This window comes from Saccopteryx leptura, chromosome 1 (assembly GCF_036850995.1).
Source record: "Saccopteryx leptura isolate mSacLep1 chromosome 1, mSacLep1_pri_phased_curated, whole genome shotgun sequence".
Lineage (NCBI taxonomy): Eukaryota > Metazoa > Chordata > Mammalia > Chiroptera > Emballonuridae > Saccopteryx > Saccopteryx leptura.
Window position 1 is genome coordinate 69,883,290 of NC_089503.1, and position 13,156 is coordinate 69,896,445.

Sequence of the window (13,156 nt, forward strand, 5' to 3'; positions counted from 1 at the left end):
CCACATCTTTAAAGTCATAGACTACATGCTATTTATCTATAACTATATATAAAAAAGAAGAAATTTAAAAATCCTCACGAAAATAAAAAGAAAAATTTTCTTACCGGAATGAATGCATGTTGCATAGCTTGTTCACATTGTTTTAAGGAAGCAATAGTATCCCACAAAAGCTGATAATTCTCACCCCGGGAAGCACTTGGCCGTTGCATGGTGAAAGCTAGTAACACTCAAACTGAGCTCAAAGAACCCAGTTGAAGAAGAAGAAAAAAAAACCCCTGCAGATCTGTTACATAAACTTCTTAATTGGATCTGCTACACAAACTGCTATCTTAAGACTTAAAAAAAAAAAGTTAATCAGAACATTTCTTTTGGGGGATAACTGGGCATGACTTGAACAGAGACAGATGTTTTCACTGGGAAGGATTTTTGTTCCCACACTTGTGAAAAGCAAAGCGATCCTGTCAGTGTTCCCCTCTTTACGCGGGTCTGGCAAAACTGCACATACCATACGTGTGTGGGGGGAGAAAAGTGGGAGGGAGGGAGATGTGAAAAAATATTTCCACCAGAAGATTTGGATGGCAGGCCACAGATGAAGAATTTGAGTAGCTTGTGCAAAGTAGTAAAATTGAATGCTGTGTTACAGGCACACATATGTACACATGCAGGTGCCGACACTTGTTTGCTATGTGAGAAACAGTCATACATGCTTTCTCAGTATCTAAGAATATGTCCAACTCTCCTCTCACTTTAGTTAAGCTCTAGATATGATATATTTCTTTCCTAAACAGAGTATTACTGCTTTTTATTAATGACAGTTTTTCCCTGCACTTTCTCTAAAGACTAGCCAGAAAGTTCTTAAGTATAAAATGCAGTCTATTGTTTATGTTCTACTTTAAGAGTAATTAGAAGACCTATCTGTTTTCTTATGGATTGAATAAAAATCCCCTTTATTTCTTGTTCTAGGTAAAATTTATATGAATAATACCAGGAGAATTGAGCATTTAAATATTCTTGGGACTTGAGAGCTGCCTGAACATAATTGGGACATGTTCATTCTAAAAAAGTTGCTTGCACATTTTAACAAGAAAAACCTAATATGAACACTAAATAAAATCTGTACAACAGAATAGAGCAACATATTCTGAGTCTCTTCCCAAGTCAGCAGCGCACCTAGTAAGGTGAGTCTCCACTGGCCCCTACAGTCCCAGGATTGTTGAGGTGGGGGTCATGTAGTTTCGTAAGGTGTTGCATGCTTGGAAGTTCCAAGTATAGTTCTAATCTACACTCTCAGGGCTGGTGAAATATAGCCAACCCCGGGGGTATTTACTCAAGCATTTCTAGAGCTAAGAGGTAAATTGAAAGGAATACATAGTATAATGAATTATACTTTTAATTGACCTAGAAAATCCAAAGAGTATAAAACAAGGTACAAATTGTAGAAAACAGTTTGATATCATAACTGAAGAATTTCTGCTGTGTTATTTTTAGAAGAGTTGCATGATTTGGGTTACCTAGTTTTTTGCAGTCATACCCTGGTGATAGTGGATTAGTTTCTATGAATAACCTCGTGGTGTCAGAGTCTCAAAGGATGATACCAGCAACATTTCCCTCTCCCATCACAATATTTTCCATTTTGAATTGAAGGAGTTGCAAGTGGAATTGATCTTTCAACTTTTCTACTTGGGCTTAAGGTGTCAAGAGATTGTTTTTCCTTAATATTTCATAAATATACACCAGAAAGCTATAGCCATTAGGCAATTTGTTTTTCCATATCCACCAACCAACCTTTCTTTTTTTTCATTCATGGTGTTCTTCTGTTCAGCGCACACCCACAGTCCCTCCTCTGCCTCCATTCCTGCCCTTACATCCTCCCATCTGCCCCAGCCACATGCTTCTTTCTCATGCACTGCCAACTAGCCAGTTCACAACTTCCAGAAAATATTTTTCCACTAGTAAGTGCTCTATATTTCTTAGCAAACAATGGGAAAATAAAAAGTTGTTTCTAAGTTATCTTCCAAAATTCCAGGCAGTCCCTTTTAAATTACTTGAGCCAATGTTCATCATTAGTCCAGACCCCAACCTCTGAGTCTTCTGTCATACCTAAACTTCTACCTCTTGTTCTTCAGGTCCTGTTAGGCTTTCATTTAAGCCATATATCCTACAAGATCCTCTTTTCTTTATTTTTTTGGGGGGGAAAGGTCAAAAGAATCTAGTCTCAGCATGCAGAACCTCTACATAAAAAATGCCCTTGGATTCATGTATGCATTTATTTATTCATTGATTCAACAAACCTATCAAGCATCTCCTATGTTTTTTTACTTTTTTGATTGTACTATGGACAAATAGATACATTAAGTGTTCATTCTTTCTTTAAGCAGTTTAAAGTTTAATTGAATAGATGATACTTGGGCATGAATAAAGATATTCACACAAAGATAATTTTAAAAAGGGTAAGTTTCATAAAAGAGTTGGTAAAAACTATACACAAAACAATAAAAAAGAAAAAAAATATATCCATTCTAGACAGTACAACAAGTCAAGAAATAAATAAAGATAGCAAAAGAAGAAATAAAGGTACATTTCTTTACTTTTGACATATCATTTATGTAGAAAGTCAAATGGAATTAAAGCAAATTTTAGAATTTATAAAATTTGATATAATTTTGGAGGAAAATGACCCATTGCGATTCATCATATTAAAATATTTTTTAAAAAAATGAGGGCAGCCTTATGGAAGATTTAGCACTTGGCTAGAGCTTGAAGTGTGGGTAAAATGTGGACATGCGTAGATAGGTTGGGGGATCCCTGAGGGAGCAGAGGTAGGCCAAAGGCACAGGGTGGGAATGTAGAGATCATTGCTGGTCGATTTGTAAGGAACGTGATACCTAGGAAAAGTCAGTGACTTCCTATTCCTAATGCTAACCAAATTTAGCTTTACCCAATTCTTAAAGCAATGATGTACATAAATTTAGTGAGACTATTCTTAAAATAAGCCTCATGATTTGGTAAATTCCACATATTTATCCACACTCTTTAAAAGAGGTAAATTTGATATAATTTTGGAGGTTTTAGGTGGCTTAATCATTTAGGTTATATTACTTAAATAATTATGGAGGTTTTATAAAGCACATATAATGTGTTTTGCACTCATACTCAATCATTTTTATAAGTTTTGAAATCTATTACCTTCACATTCAAGTGTGACCACAATGAATCTCATCTGATCAAATATTTGACTTGTAATTCATTTTGGCTCAGTTTAACAAGATTTATTGAGCTCTGCTCTGCCCTGAGCACTCTGCTAGAATAGGGACTACAAAATAAATATAATTTTAATCCTCTATTTCTTTCCAACTAACATTCAACGTGCATTTGTCCCTACCCACAAAGTACAATGCTCATGTTTTCTTCCTGTTAGCACAATGCTTGATGTGTAATGGTTTCCATTTTTCTGTTAAACATTAGGTCACTAGATCACATATATGTCATATTTTAAAATATTGTCATGCTCTAAATTAGATGCAAGCTTCAGAATGTCTAAAAAGTACTTTTTGCATGGTAGTACTGCCATGCCCACATGTCTGCATTTGAATGGTTTCTGCTGGTGACTGGTTTAAATATAACTTCCTGACAATTGTAATTCCAGTAAAAATGGAGTAACAGGGCTTAGAGTTACATTTCTATCTGAAACCAACAAAAACTGAACAAAATACGTGAAATAATGAATTTCAAGAATGGACATTAAAAAACAAAGAACAGCAAACTTTGAAAGACAGGAAACAAACATGGTAATCCCTATGATTGCTCCATTTACAACTTTATATGCCCAGGGAACATTGTTAGGAGGGGCAATCCGGTTCGACTCTAGTGAACTCGCTAAGTTGAGGAGATAGAGTTGGTTTTCTGTAGACACCAGAGCAACAAGGAGAAACTAGAGAAATCCATAATTACCTTTCATAGAAAAGAGAGAAAAATCAATAAAACTAACAGCTAGTTCCTTGAGATTATCAGTAAAGTTGATAACCCTCTAGCAAGACTAATGAGAAAAAAAAGAGAGAGAAGAAATAAATTATCCAAATCAGGAGAGAAAGAGGTACCAGAATTACTCTGGTAGTAAACTAGATGCAAATATTAGAAGCAAATACCCATTAGCCCTCATGAATTAATATTCAGAAATTCAAATAAAGTTTTAGCAAACTGAATCCAACAATATAGAAAAAGTAAATAATAACCAAGTAGATTTAACATTGAAAAATGACCCAATGTGATTCATCATATTAAAATATTTTTAAAAAATAACCAGCTGACTATATAATCATATTAATAGACACAGAAACAATAGTTTACAAAATCCAATATCCGGAGGATGACGTCAGAGTAATGGCGGGGTAGGAAGCGATACCGATAAATCTCCCCCAAAACTCAACAAGATCTTCAACCAGAAACAGAAAAACCTATACTTGGAGCTTCCAGATGCTTCGCAATACACCCAAAGGTATGATTGAGTGAAAAATTGGCTAAATATATAACCAAACCCTGAAGGAAATAGGGAGTAAGAAATGCTCCGCCTTCCTCACTAACCTAAACAGGGCGGCTTTCTCTGGTAACTGTGAATATAGAAACTGAGGCGGGCAAAGGGGGTGAATACATCCAGGCCGCGAAACAAACGGCTGAACCAGGCTGTGGCACGGAGATCCAAGCCGAGGAAAATCTGATCCTGTGGCAACCCGGGCAATACAAGCTAACACTCGCGCAAAACCCAAACAAAGAAAGACAAGCGGCGCGGCCATTTTACCCGGTCTCCTGGCTGGTGCGCAGTTAGTGGGCGAGAGATTTCTTCCTAGGCCCCGGGAGTCAGTGCCCGTGTTGCCTCACGGAGAGGCAGGGTCAGAGGCCTTTCTGTGGGCCGAGGGCAGAGTCTCTGGGCAGCCCCAGCGCCCTGGGAAAGCCACGCACGGGAGGGAGTGAGAACTAATTCCAACGGTGGAGATTTTCTTTGCCTGAGGGTTTTTCACTCAGAGGGAAAGCGGCCGGCCTCATATCCTGGTTTGCGCGCGCAGATAAGGAGTGAGCGATTCCTCCGAGTGCCTCGGCAGTGCGCGCCCGTGTTATCGCACAGAGGGGCAGAGTCAGGGGCCTTTGTGTGGGCCAAAGCGGAATCTCGGGCCGCCCCAGCGCCTTGCAAAAGCCGCGCACGGGGACGGAGCGAGACTCAATTCCAACACTGCAACTTTTCCCTGTGGTTGGGGGTTTCACTCAGAGCGTGAGACTGCTGGCCGGATATCCTGGTCTGCGCGCGCAGCCAGTGAGTGAGAGTTTCCTCCAAGCGCCCCGGAAGTGGGCACCCGCTTGTGTTACCGGACAGAGTGGCAGAGCCAGAGGTCTTTGAATGGCCGGAAAGCCCGCCTGATTATGCTAGCAGCTCTGACTGACTGAGCCTTACCCAGAGCCCTGTGCTGAGTGGAAATAGAGTGGGGAGTTGCCAGCTCTTTGAGCCTCTTACTATCCAGGCAGAGGCAGCAGCAACCCATAGCTGGATTATCAGGCTACTAATTGAGGAAGGAAAGACTAGGAGAAAGGCTCTAGGAACACGGACTCTCTCACTGTCGGAGCCTATAAATGCTAATAGCCTACACTGCCAACGAGATTAAAGCACAATACATGACATTGCCATAGAGACTTATCAACTGCAAACCTCCACCTGAGCGTGGCAAAGGGGCAAAACCCGGGGTACAGAGTCACCGACCAGGAAGAGGGAGAGAAAAGAAAAAGCAAGAAGATAACCTCTCAAAATCAAGAATAATCTGCAGACTTTATAACCTATCCCATTTTATTATATTTGTTCGTTTGTTTCTCTTATCTTCATTCTTGATACTTTTTTTTTCCTCCTCCAATTTGGCCGATTAACTCTCTACCGGTCTTACTCTCTCCTCTCCTTGAACTACACTACCCATAAGTGTTACATCTCCCATTATCTTTTCTCTTCTCTTCCTTTCTCTCTATGAGGGTTGCACTCCAAAACCCTTAACTCTCTCTCTCTCTCTCCTTTCTTTTTTCTTCTTTTAGTGGTTCCCTCTTTTTTTTTTTCTCTCTCTCTCTTTCTTTTCTCCCTCTATATTAGTTTCTTCCTTTCTCCTTTACATCTCCTCTCACTCAAACCTCAATAACAAACAAATTATCTTATCTGGGACTCAAACTTATGTTTGTGGCATTCTGGGGGGTTTTTACTTCACCTTTTTAACTTACTAGCAGTGCTCCCATCCCTGGCTCTCCATATTATCTAGTTCTTGTTCCACTAAATACAATAGTAATTTTTTAATTTGTCCCCCCATTTTTCCGTTTTCCTCTTAATCCTCTCATCATAACTCTTAGACAACCAACACCTAAAAGCAAATCATTTTATTCTTGACCCAAATTTTTTCCTTATTTGCTTTTTGTGGGTCCATATGCTCTTTTTTTTTCTTTCTTTCTTCTTTTTTCTTTTTTTTTTTTTTTTTGTTTGCCCCTTTATTACTTTTCCCCAATTCAGGCCCTCCATCACAGGCATTGTTTGTTATAATTCACAGTCCACCACAAGATTTTATCAAGAAAGAGGGGAGAGGAGAGGAGAGGAAAAAAGGAGGGGGGGAATAATTTCCTTTTTTTTTTTTTTTTTTTTTTTTTAATTTTTATTTTATTTCATTATTAATTTTTTTTTAAAAAAACAACTTTTTTCGATTTTTTTTATTATTTTTTTAAACTTTTTATTCTTTATTAAATCTCATTAATACTATCAACAAAACCACCCTCAGATGCCATTAAGGAAGAGAAAATCAAATATCATGGATACAAAAGAAAGAAAGGTAACACAGATAGATGAGGAAAAATCTATGGAGAAAAAATTTAATATATTGGAAACCTTGGAGCTAAATGACAGAGAATTCAAGATAGAAATCCTAAAAATCCTCCGAGATATACAAGAAAACACAGAAAGGCAATTTAGGGAGCTCAGAAAACAACTCAATGAACACAAAGAATATATGTCCAAGGAAATTGAAACTATAAAAACAAATCAAACAGAGATGAAAAACTCAATTCACGAGCTGAAAAACGAAGTAACAAGCTTAGCTAATAGAACAGGTCAGATAGAAGAGAGGATTAGTGAAATAGAAGACAAGCAACTTGAGGCACAACAGAGAGAAGAAGAAAGAGACTCAAAAATTAAAAAAAATGAGATAGCCCTACAAGAATTATCTGACTCCATCAAAAAGAATAACATAAGAATAATAGGTATATCAGAGGGAGAAGAGAGAGAAAATGGAATGGAGAACATACTCAAACAAATAATAGATGAGAACTTCCCAAGCCTGTGGAAAGAACTAAAGCCTCAAGTTCAAGAAGCAAACAGAACTCCAAGTTTTCTTAACCCCAACAAACCTACTCCAAGGCATATCATAATGAAATTGACACAAACCAACAGCAAAGAAAAAATTCTCAAGGCAGCCAGGGAAAAGAAGAATACAACATATAAAGGAAGGCCCATTAGATTATCATCAGATTTCTCAGCAGAAACTCTACAAGCTAGAAGAGAATGGACCCCAATATTTAAAGTCCTGAAAGAGAGGAACTTTCAGCCACGAATACTATACCCATCAAAGCTATCCTTCAAATATGAAGGAGAAATAAAAACATTCCCAGATACAGAAAAGATGAGGGAATTTATCATCAGAAAACCCCCACTCCAGGAATTACTAAAGGGGGTTCTCCAATCAGATACAAAGAACAAAAAAAAACAGATCCACAAGTAAAAGCTCCAAGAAGAACACAATAAAACCAAATTTAAACTGTGACAACAACAAAAAGAAAGAGGGGGAGAAGATGGAGATTAACAGTAGCAAAGGACGATGGAGTGCAAAAGTACTCACAAAATAGTATGCTACAATGAACAGGGTAGGGACCCTTTTCATTATTCAAAGGTAACCACCATTGAAAAAACCACCACAGAAGTACATGAGATAAAAAAGATAGCAACAGTGGAAAGATGTATGGAATACAACCAAATAAAAACAAAAGATAGAAAAACAAAAGAGAAGGATCAAACAAGACACAAAACTAACAGAAAGCAAGATATAAAATGGCAATAGGGAACCCACAAATATCAATAATTACACTAAATGTAAACGGATTAAACTCACCAATAAAAAGGCACAGAGTAGCAGAATGGAATAAAAAAGAAAATCCAACTGTATGCTGCCTACAGGAAACTCATCTAAGTAACAAGGATAAAAACAAATTCAAAGTGAAAGGCTGGAAAACAATACTCCAAGCAAATAACATCCAAAAAAAAGCAGGTGTAGCAATACTCATATCGGATAATGCTGACTACAAGACAGGAAAAGTACTCAGAGACAAAAATGGCCATTTCATAATGGCTAAGGGGACACTGAATCAAGAAGACATAACAATTCTTAATATATATGCACCAAACCAAGGAGCACCAAAATATATAAGACAGCTACTTATTGATCTTAAAACAAAAACTGACAAAAACACAATCATACTTGGAGACCTCAATACTCCGCTGACGGCTCTAGATCGGTCATCCAAACAGAGAATCAACAAAGACATAGTGGCCTTAAACAAAACACTAGAGCACCTGGATATGATAGACATCTACAGGACATTTCATCCCAAAGTGACTGAGTATACATTTTTCTCCAGTGTACATGGATCATTCTCAAGAATTGACCATATGTTGGGCCACAAAAACAACATCAGCAAATTCAGAAAAATTGAAGTTGTACCAAGCATATTTTCTGATCATAAAGCCTTGAAACTAGAATTCAACTGCAAAAAAGAGGAAAAAAATCCCACAAAAATGTGGAAACTAAAGAACATACTTTTAAAAAATGAATGGGTCAAAGAAGAAATAAGTGCAGAGATCAAAAGATATATACAGACTAATGAAAATGACAATACAACATATCAGAATCTATGGGATGCAGCAAAAGCAGTGATAAGAGGGAAGTTCATATCACTTCAGGCATATATGAACAAACAAGAGAGAGCCCAAGTGAACCACTTAACTTCCCACCTTAAGGAACTAGAAAAAGAAGAACAAAGACAACCCAAAACCAGCCGAAGAAAGGAGATAATAAAAATCAGAGCAGAAATAAATGAATTAGAGAACAGAAAAACTATAGAGAAAATTAATAGAACAAGGAGCTGGTTCTTTGAAAAGATCAACAAAATTGACAAACCCTTGGCAAGACTTACCAAGGAAAAAAGAGAAAGAACTCATATAAACAAAATCCAAAATGAAAGAGGAGAAATCACCACGGACACCGTAGATATACAAAGAATTATTGTAGAATACTATGAAAAACTTTATGCCACTAAATTCAACAACCTAGAAGAAATGGATAAATTCCTAGAAAAATACAACCTTCCTAGACTGAGTCAAGAAGCAGAAAGCCTAAACAGACCTATCAGTAGAGAAGAAATAGAAAAAACCATTAAAAACCTCCCCAAAAATAAAAGTCCAGGCCCTGACGGCTATACCAGCGAATTTTATCAAACATTCAAAGAAGACTTGGTTCCTATTCTACTCAAAGTCTTCCAAAAAATTGAAGAAGAAGCAATACTTCCAAACACATTTTACGAAGCCAACATAACCCTCATACCAAAACCAGGCAAGGATGGCACAAAAAAAGAAAACTACAGACCAATATCTCTAATGAATACAGATGCTAAAATACTAAACAAAATACTAGCAAATCGAATACAACAACATATTAAAAAAATAATACATCATGATCAAGTGGGATTCATCCCAGAATCTCAAGGATGGTTCAACATACGTAAAACGGTTAATGTAATACACCATATCAACAAAACAAAGAACAAAAACCACATGATCTTATCAATAGACGCAGAAAAGGCTTTTGATAAAATACAACACAATTTTATGTTTAAGACTCTCAACAAAATGGGTATAGAAGGAAAATATCTCAACATGATAAAGGCCATATATGATAAACCATCAGCTAACATCATATTAAATGGCACTAAACTGAAGGCTTTCCCCCTTAAATCAGGAACAAGACAGGGTTGTCCACTCTCTCCACTCTTATTTAATGTGGTACTAGAGGTTCTAGCCAGAGCAATCAGACAAGACAAAGAAATAAAAGGCATCCATATCGGAAAAGAAGAAGTAAAGGTATCACTTTTTGCAGATGATATGATCCTATACATCGAAAACCCCAAAGAATCCACAAAAAGACTACTAGAAACAATAAGCCAATACAGTAAGGTCGCAGGATACAAAATTAACATACAGAAGTCAATAGCCTTTCTATATGCCAACAATGAAACAACTGAGAAGGAACTCAAAAGAACAATCCCCTTCACGATTGCAACAAAAAAAATAAAATACTTAGGAATAAACATAACAAAGAATGTAAAGGACTTATATAATGAAAACTATAAACCATTGTTAAGGGAAATCGAAAAAGATATAATGAGATGGAAGAATATACCTTGTTCTTGGCTAGGAAGAATAAATATAATCAAGATGGCTATATTACCCAAAGCAATATACAAATTTAATGCAATTCCCATCAAACTTCCAATGACATTTTTTAAAGAAATAGAGCAAAAAATCATCAGATTTATATGGAACTATAAAAAACCCCGAATAGCCAAAGGAATCCTAAAGAAAAAGAATGAAGCTGGGGGCATTTCAATACCTGACTTCAAACTCTATTATAGGGCCACGACAATCAAAACAGCATGGTATTGGCAGAAAAATAGACACTCAGACCAATGGAACAGAATAGAAAGTCCAGAAATAAAACCACATATATATAGTCAAATAATTTTTGATAAAGGGGCCAACAACACACAATGGAGAAAAGAAAGCCTCTTCAATAAATGGTGCTGGGAAAACTGGAAAGCCACATGCAAAAGAATGAAACTGGACTACAGTCTCTCCCCCTGTACAAAAATTAACTCAAAATGGATCAAAGATTTAAACATAAGACCTGAAACAATTAAGTACATAGAAGAAGACATAGGTACTCAACTCAGGGACCTGGGTTTTAAAGAGCATTTTATGAATTTGACTCCAATGGCAAGAGAAGTGAAGGCAAAAATTAATGAATGGGACTACATCAGACTAAGAAGTTTTTGCTCAGCAAGAGAAACTGATAACAAAATAAACAGAAAGCCAACTAAATGGGAAATGATTTTTTCAAACGACAGCTCAGATAAGGGCCTAATATCCAAAATATACAAAGAACTCATAAAACTCAACAACAAACAAACAAACAATCCAATAAAAAAATGGGAAGAGGATATGAATAGACACTTCTCCCAGGAAGAAATACAAATGGCCAACAGATATATGAAAAGATGCTCATCTTCTTTAGCTATTAGAGAAATGCAAATCAAAACGGCAATGAGATACCACCTCACACCTGTTCGATTAGCTGTTATTAGCAAGTCAGGTAACAGCAAATGTTGGAGAGGCTGTGGAGAAAAAGGAACCCTCATACACTGTTGGTGGGAATGTAAAGTAGTACAACCATTATGGAAGAAAGTATGGTGGTTCCTCAAAAAACTGAAAATAGAACTACCTTATGACCCAGCAATCCCTCTACTGGGTATATATCCCAAAAACTCAGAAACATTGATACATAAAGACACATGCAGCCCCATGTTTATTGCAGCATTGTTCACAGTGGCCAGGACATGGAAACAACCAAAAAGCCCATCAATAGATGACTGGATAAAGAAGATGTGGCACATATACACTATGGAATACTACTCAGCCATAAGAAATGATGACATCGGAACATTTACAGCAAAATGGTGGGATCTTGATAACATGATACGAAGCGAAATAAGTAAATCAGAAAAAAGCAGAAACTGTATTATTCCATACGTAGGTGGGACATAATAGTGAAACTAAGAGACATTTACAAGAGTGTGGTGGTTACGGGGGGGGGGGAGGGGGGAATGGGAGAGGGATAGGGGGTGGGGAGGGGCACAAAGAAAACAAGATAGAAGGTGACAGAGGACAATCTGACTTTGGGTGGTGGGTATGCAACATAATTGAACGACAAGATAACCTGGACTTGTTATCTTTGAATATATGTATCCTGATTTATTGATGTCACCCCATTAAAAAAATAAAATTATATAAAAAAACTAAAAAAAAAAAAAAAAAAAAAAATCCAATATCCATTTTTGGTTTAAAAAAATGCTCAGGACAAGATAAGGATGTCCCTTCTCACCATTTCTATTTATCATTGTCTGGGAGATTCTAGATAGTGCAACAAGTCAAGAAATAAATAAGTAAATAAAGATAGCAAAAGAAGAAATAAAGGTACATTTCTTTACTTTTGACATAATCATTTATGTAGAAAATCAAATGGAATTAAAGCAAATTTTAGAATTTATAAATAAATCTAGTAAGGCTACATGACACAAGATCAATATAAAAAGATCAATGGTATTTCTCTATACTAGAAATAAATAAATAGAATAGTAAATAAAAATATCATTTTCAATGTGAAAATATATAAAACACCTAAAGCTAAACTTCATAAAAGATATACAAGCCATATATATTTGAAAACTACAATTAACATTGAAATTAAAGACATATGTATGGAGAGAACATACCATGTTCTGTAGTAAGAAGAGTTACTATTGTTAAGATGTCATGGCCTGAAAATTTATTTTTAAATTCAATGCATTGCAATACCAATCAAAAACAAATGAGGTTATTTGTTTGTTTGTTTGCTTATTTGTTTTGAAGAAACTAATAAGCTGATTCTAGAATAACAGAAACTTAAATAACATAACACAGCTAAAACAACTTTGAAAAAAATAAAATTGGAGAAAAAAATACTGTTTTCTAGATGCCTTATAAAGCTTAGTTACTCTAACAATGTGATCCTGGCATAAAGATAGGTAGATAGATCAACGGAACAGAATAAGAGTCCAGAAATCAACCCACACTAATAGGCAAATGATTTTTAACAAAGGTACAAAGACAAATCAATGGAGAAAAAGTAATCTGTTCAACAAAGGATGTTGGAGCAACTGAATATTCATAAGCAAAATAAATTTTGATGTACACCTCTCACTACATATCAACTCAAAATAGATT

At 36.2% G+C, this 13,156-nt stretch overlaps 1 protein-coding gene across 15 annotated transcripts in view; it reads right to left on the minus strand.

The window, feature by feature from the left end:
* Window positions 1-13,156, minus strand: part of DLG2 (discs large MAGUK scaffold protein 2) — a 2,140,731-nt gene that overhangs the window by 773,443 nt on the left and 1,354,132 nt on the right. For 2 of the 15 annotated variants that reach the window (XM_066369859.1, XM_066369841.1), the window contains exon 1: window positions 105-209. The exons of the other annotated variants lie outside the window; for them this stretch is intronic. In XM_066369859.1, the coding sequence (XP_066225956.1) occupies window positions 105-209 (105 nt within the window). Of the gene's footprint in view, window positions 1-104; window positions 210-13,156 lie in introns of those variants that run through there. 15 annotated transcript variants of the gene reach the window in all.